We start from the raw sequence: 5,776 nt of genomic DNA, 5'->3' as shown, positions 1-5,776 counted from the left end.
CAATGCGTTTCAGCTTGAGAAAAGATCGGTTAGCCATCTTTGAAAAACGGATGCTTTTCCACTCCCGGAAGACCCATTTGATTGGCTGATTATGGTTTCTGTAGGACAGTGCTTCAAGTGTATCTTTCTTAAACCTTTATTCAAAAATATAGTGTTTACCTCTTTGGTGCTGTTTCATTTAGCCAGACACCTTATCAAATTAGACAATGATAAAACGGAAAATAAGTTTATTCAAATGTTGAGAAATAGTTTTCTGTTGATTATTTTTTTAAATCTCAAATATAATTATCAAATTCATATGCCCTGAAAACTGCTAATGAAGGCCGGCTACACTATTATTCCGAAAACATAAAGCTACCCACCCCCAAGAAACAACTGGATCTCCAGAGTTTACTATTCTCTATTTTATTCATAAAATAAGACAAGTTAGAAATTCAAAGATTTTATTTAGAATTTCTTCGCAAAATAAAATCCATTTGAATTAAACAGCCTCCTTTAAACAGAGAGTTCTGCATTAATAAAGGGAAAAATGTGTTAATTCTAAAGCCTAACTATCTCTAAGTAAACAATACTTAGTGTCCAAAAATATTATTTTCAAAAGTTTACGAAAGTTAATAAAGGGTAATTTGTTGACCTCTCAGTTCCTATAAAAACACTAAAAATATTCAGGTAAATAGGCCGTTTATTCTTAACGAGTGACAAAATTTAAGTGAGAGTGATTTTGAATTAATGGATCAAATATTTAGATATTTTACAAATGTTTGTATTAGATTCAAAACTTTGCAAAACAATACGAAGTTTAACATCTTTTAATGTGTGACATGCTTGCTAGGCGAAAGCATATTCAATTGTTAGGTTAAAGCTTGAGAACATTAATAAGGTACATAACATGGTTAAATGTGGTGGTCTCACAATTTAAATGGGTAGTGTATTTTCAGTTTGATACACTTAAATATTCGCGCGCACGTTCAATCCTCTTGAAAAAAACCGGAAACAAACATAACTGAAAACAAGGAAAAGGGCTATCACCAGCACATAATTATTACCAGAAAAAATAGTTAGCTGACTGACGCATTAATAATACTTTTTCAACATGTATATTCATTTTTTCAAAAGCTAAATATCCATGAAATACATATATTTTTCTTTCAAAAATTATTCATTTTAGTGCGGGAGTGGGAAGAACCGGAACTTACATTGCTTTAGACGCCCTCTACCGGGAAGGGGAGAGAACTGGCAAAATCAACGTACCGATGTATGTCAGGTCAATGAGGAAGGACAGAATGAACATGATTCAGGGAGATGTAGGGTCAAATTGCACTTTAAAATATCTTACTTGTTTAATGTTATTTCTATCCCTCTTTTTTATGTTTAAATGCAAACTGTGAAGATTTAAACGATAAAATAAGCTATTTTTCTATTCACTTCCTCCTAGAAAATGACCTAGCTATAGCTGTCAAAATGTGATCAATTTCAAATTTATGAACAACATGCATGATTATAAATTTCCCGTTATTTATGAAATACAAAGTCGGTTATGGGTGTAGTAATGTTTTATGAGTACAATGCCAACAAAAGTTTGTAAATCTGTTTTGTAAACGTTTTTTTTGTCAACTTGACAAAAAATAATTGAGTAAGGTTCAGAAGTCAATATAATTGTACTTCCTTCTGTTTTATCTTTGGCCAGTAACATGTCTTACAATTTCAATTAACGTCCTTATATTTATTGATAATATTTTCCTTAAATTAAACACTAAAATATATCTTTGTTAGCTTTTCCTACGAATGATATCAAACACTTCTTAAACACATTTGTTTAAGGCATAGAAGTACGTTACGTAATTTTGTATTTAGATTTGAGATTGATTTATTTGAATATTTTTCATTGCTAACATATCATTTTTAATCAAGGAAATGACACCTTATCAGGAGAATATAAAATCAATTTTGTAGCTTGTTTTCATTTACAATTACATCAGGCCGAGTTGTATTGTTTTAAATGGTGATAGGACATAATACAAAATACAACATTGGTTTTTTTTTACATAGCAATATCATAATATAATCAATATATTGCTGAAATCAACACTTCAAATTTTGAAGTTTCTGATTCTAAATTTGAACAAGTCGTCAATGAATTTGTTTTTAACATTTCATATATCAACTTTAGCATGTGCTTTATAACTTATGAAATTTTAATGGAAAATTTCTTGGCATCGAGAGATACAATAGGAGTCACCCCTACTACTTATTCTGGAATTATGACCTTTATGACAAATTCTGTTTGAAACCATAAAAAAGTAATGCATTATTCAGATTTATCAATTAACATGAGCAGATAATTGTTGGAATATATATCTGATTATATTAACCGCTTATGACCTTGAACATTTACATTTCTAAAATAAAAAATGTTAATTTTCCACCAGCTTATGCTGTAACATTTATTTTCTAAGAGCCGTTAAGTACGGGAAACAGATCTATCAAATCCTGTATGATGTCATAATGAATAAATGACATCATAGCAATATTCAATCAAATCAATCATGACGTCATAATAGAGTTAACACATCAAAGCATCATTGCAATGATAGCCACGTGATAAGTGTCCTGTCCTCCTCAAAAGTAAAAGCTTTTTCTCATAACAAGCATTTCGAAGACCATCAAATCAAAACCTATTTCAGATAAAGAATATCCTGTTTATGAACAATAAACAAAATGTTCTAACTACACTAACTTTGTCAGCATGTGTAATAATAATGTTTTATGCAAAAGTATTGAAAAAAGTATATAAGATATTTAATAAATTTTGCTTAAAGGAACAATATAAGTTACTCTACCTCGCACTTATGGAAGCATTCAGTGGCCCGTCCAGATGTATGACTACGGAGAAGTTCGTGGGCGCGTATCAGGAACAAACATGTTATGCAAATTGTGGAGATGTGGTGCAAAAGAGTTCACAGTCTTCTGAGTTTGAGGTGATTTTCAATCGTACTACAGACAAAATAAGTAATAAATTGAGTTAATCTAATAATGCTAGTTTTGGCGTAATTGATATATTGACTACAACAGAAAGCCATAACTTGTTTTAAAACCATATTCCTTGAAAGTAATGTACATATGCCTGAGGTTTACAAAGCCCATGTCCATTCTAATTTTGTATGAAAATATAATATCTTACTCGATTGTATCCGTAAATTTTAATATTCGTAACAACATTATATAAATAGTGCCTGTTTGGAAGGGTAACAGTTGAAATTGGCACCCCGCGGAAACCATTGTCAACCGATGCGAAGCGGATGTTGACAATGGTTTTCGAGGGGTGTCAATTTCAACTGTTATCCTCCCAAACAGGCACTATTTATTTTTTTTAATGAATGTCTTAATGTTAATGAATTTTTATATTGCTTTTATATAGAAATGACGTGAATTCCACGGCGAACCGTACGCGCATAATTTACGCGCATGTAACAATTTGTTGTGTTACCCGTTGCTAAGTGTGTTGCTAACGCTGAGGGTAATAGAACGGATAATCAACTGCGTCTAAGCAAATCAGATTTCAGTATTTAACATGAAAGTATAATAATATATATGACATTCTTTTTTGAGGACATTTATACTTAATTAAACATTTTGTAGGAGTTACTGTCTCTGCGAAAAGAGTATACACAGCAAGATTACACTTCTGGCCGTGCACATATATCAGCTAACTACACAGAAAGTGTACTGCCAGGTAACAAAGCACATTATTAAGTTGAACATGCTTCAAAGATTATGAGTAAAAAAGTGAAAAAAAAACTATATTCGGTTTTAATCTATAAATGCACTAGTGCTTATAAATTTCATGATTTGATCTACTTCTAAATTTTAATCATCTTGACATTTTAAAGTTAAAAGATGTCTCTTTCCTTTTATTTCAGTTGAGGAATTCATGTGTCATTTGTCCTATATAAAGGGACACAACACCTACTACAATGCTGTTCTTCTCCAGGTTTATATATTAAACATAGAAATTTTGCTTCAGTATTATAATTGAGCCAGCAGGAAATAATTTTTTATCATCTGTTTGCTATGTGTAAATACTGTAAACATATTGTATTTGACGTATACGATATTTGGCGGGTATTAGTTTTTAAACAAGTGTGTGTGGATTTGAACTGACGTATTCCTGAATCAGACTATATTTACATATCGCTAAATGCCAAGTACTGGATGTACTGGATTAAGACATTTAAGTTGAAGCCGCATTCCGCCAAACGCGCTATTAGAGTACAGAGCCAAACGTAGTTCGTTTACAGTAATCTTTTTCAATAAAAATATATCAAAACTTTTACAGTTGAATGTTTATGTGATTTATGTTTCAGACAATTATGAAATTGACAATTAGTCAGCTCATTGCAATTCCTTAGAATTAACCCTAAAAATAAATGTCTTTGGTACGTAAATTATACAACAAGTTATACAGGATTATGTTTTCATTAGTTCTTGTCTTAAACAGTGTCATTTATTTTAAATAGAAAAATCCCTCTGAGTCACAAATAAAACGTGTTTGTATATTTAGTCGTACCTTGAGAAGGACTCGCTGATCAGTGCCCAGTATCCTCTACCAGACAACACCGAGGACTTGCTCAGACTGGTCAAGGACTTTGATACCCGTGTTGTCGTCTTCTTGTGTCCACTGAAAGACATCGAATCCGTATGACAAGATATTTGCACTTAACTTATTATTTCTTACATTGTGACTGTATCAAGATATAGATACGATGTTCTTTATATAATATAGATTATCAATGTGCATGATGCTTTACCAATATTTCAATATCATTGCTGTCTATTTATGTGCCATATTTTTATTGTCAATGTCATTTTTGCAGACACCATCTTGGTTTCCAACAGAGAACCAGAGCAAACTGAATGGACTTTTCTTCATTAAAAACATATCCACAACAAAAGCCCCTAGCGTTACAAAGACCAAACTCAATATACAACCACAGGTTATCTTTCCTTATTTCCTTAAGCAAAATAATTTAAACAAATCAACATTTATACAACAATTTAAAATTATAACATACAAATGTGTGAATGTATCTACTAATATTTTCTCTTATAGTTCAAAGTCCTTTTTATATCAATTTGTTTTTAATTTAATCATTTATTTTACGTGTACATAACAGGGATTCAGTGAAATGAACATCACTGTAATCGAGTGTCCGACATGGAGAGAAGGAAAAGAGACAGCTGATAAGAGAGTTCTGTTGGACGTGATCAAAGCAGTCAAAACAGAGAAGTCTGACCAAGAGGGACGCATCATAGTACTCTCGAGGTAACATTTGTTAATTTATTCAACATTTATATGGATTCCTTCTCCATGTGTTTATATGCGTGATATAATGTTGTAGGGAATTTTGAGATTCAGAAATGGTAAATGGATTCTATCTACATAAAAGTTAATAATTTTCAAACAATTTTTTTTGTTGCAGTATGCAAAATTATCGAAAAAGAATGAAAGTAACAATATATATCCCCCAATTGTATTTGTTTCCTGAATTAATTGAATATTCAAACATTTCTGAATATACTCACTATTGCATGTTAATTTCATGTGCAAAATTAATTCACAAATCATTCACATTTAAAATGATTATGACAATTGTTAGACTATATTAAGCTCCATATCTATAAACACAAAGGAAAATAATCAAATTTTAGAGTTTAAAATAGGGATTATTTTCATAACATAATGAAAGAAAAATATTGTATTAAAAATCTTATGAGT

The 5,776-nt window shown here is 30.9% G+C and overlaps 1 protein-coding gene across 3 annotated transcripts in view; it reads left to right on the top strand.

Annotated features, from left to right (window-relative positions):
* LOC105332272 (receptor-type tyrosine-protein phosphatase epsilon) overlaps positions 1-5,776 on the top strand; it is a 106,345-nt gene that overhangs the window by 83,188 nt on the left and 17,381 nt on the right. Inside the window, exons 19-25 of one of the 3 annotated variants that reach the window (XM_066082373.1) lie at positions 1,169-1,304; positions 2,820-2,978; positions 3,640-3,733; positions 3,921-3,991; positions 4,562-4,696; positions 4,875-4,994; positions 5,175-5,323. The exons of the other annotated variants lie outside the window; for them this stretch is intronic. Of the exons in view, the coding sequence (XP_065938445.1) occupies positions 1,169-1,304; positions 2,820-2,978; positions 3,640-3,733; positions 3,921-3,991; positions 4,562-4,696; positions 4,875-4,994; positions 5,175-5,323 (864 nt within the window). The remainder of the gene's footprint in view (positions 1-1,168; positions 1,305-2,819; positions 2,979-3,639; positions 3,734-3,920; positions 3,992-4,561; positions 4,697-4,874; positions 4,995-5,174; positions 5,324-5,776) is intronic. 3 annotated transcript variants of the gene reach the window in all.

This window comes from Magallana gigas, chromosome 1 (assembly GCF_963853765.1).
Source record: "Magallana gigas chromosome 1, xbMagGiga1.1, whole genome shotgun sequence".
Classification (NCBI taxonomy): domain Eukaryota; kingdom Metazoa; phylum Mollusca; class Bivalvia; order Ostreida; family Ostreidae; genus Magallana; species Magallana gigas.
Note: the sequence above shows the minus strand (reverse complement) of the source record. Positions and strands in the feature narration are given on the sequence as shown.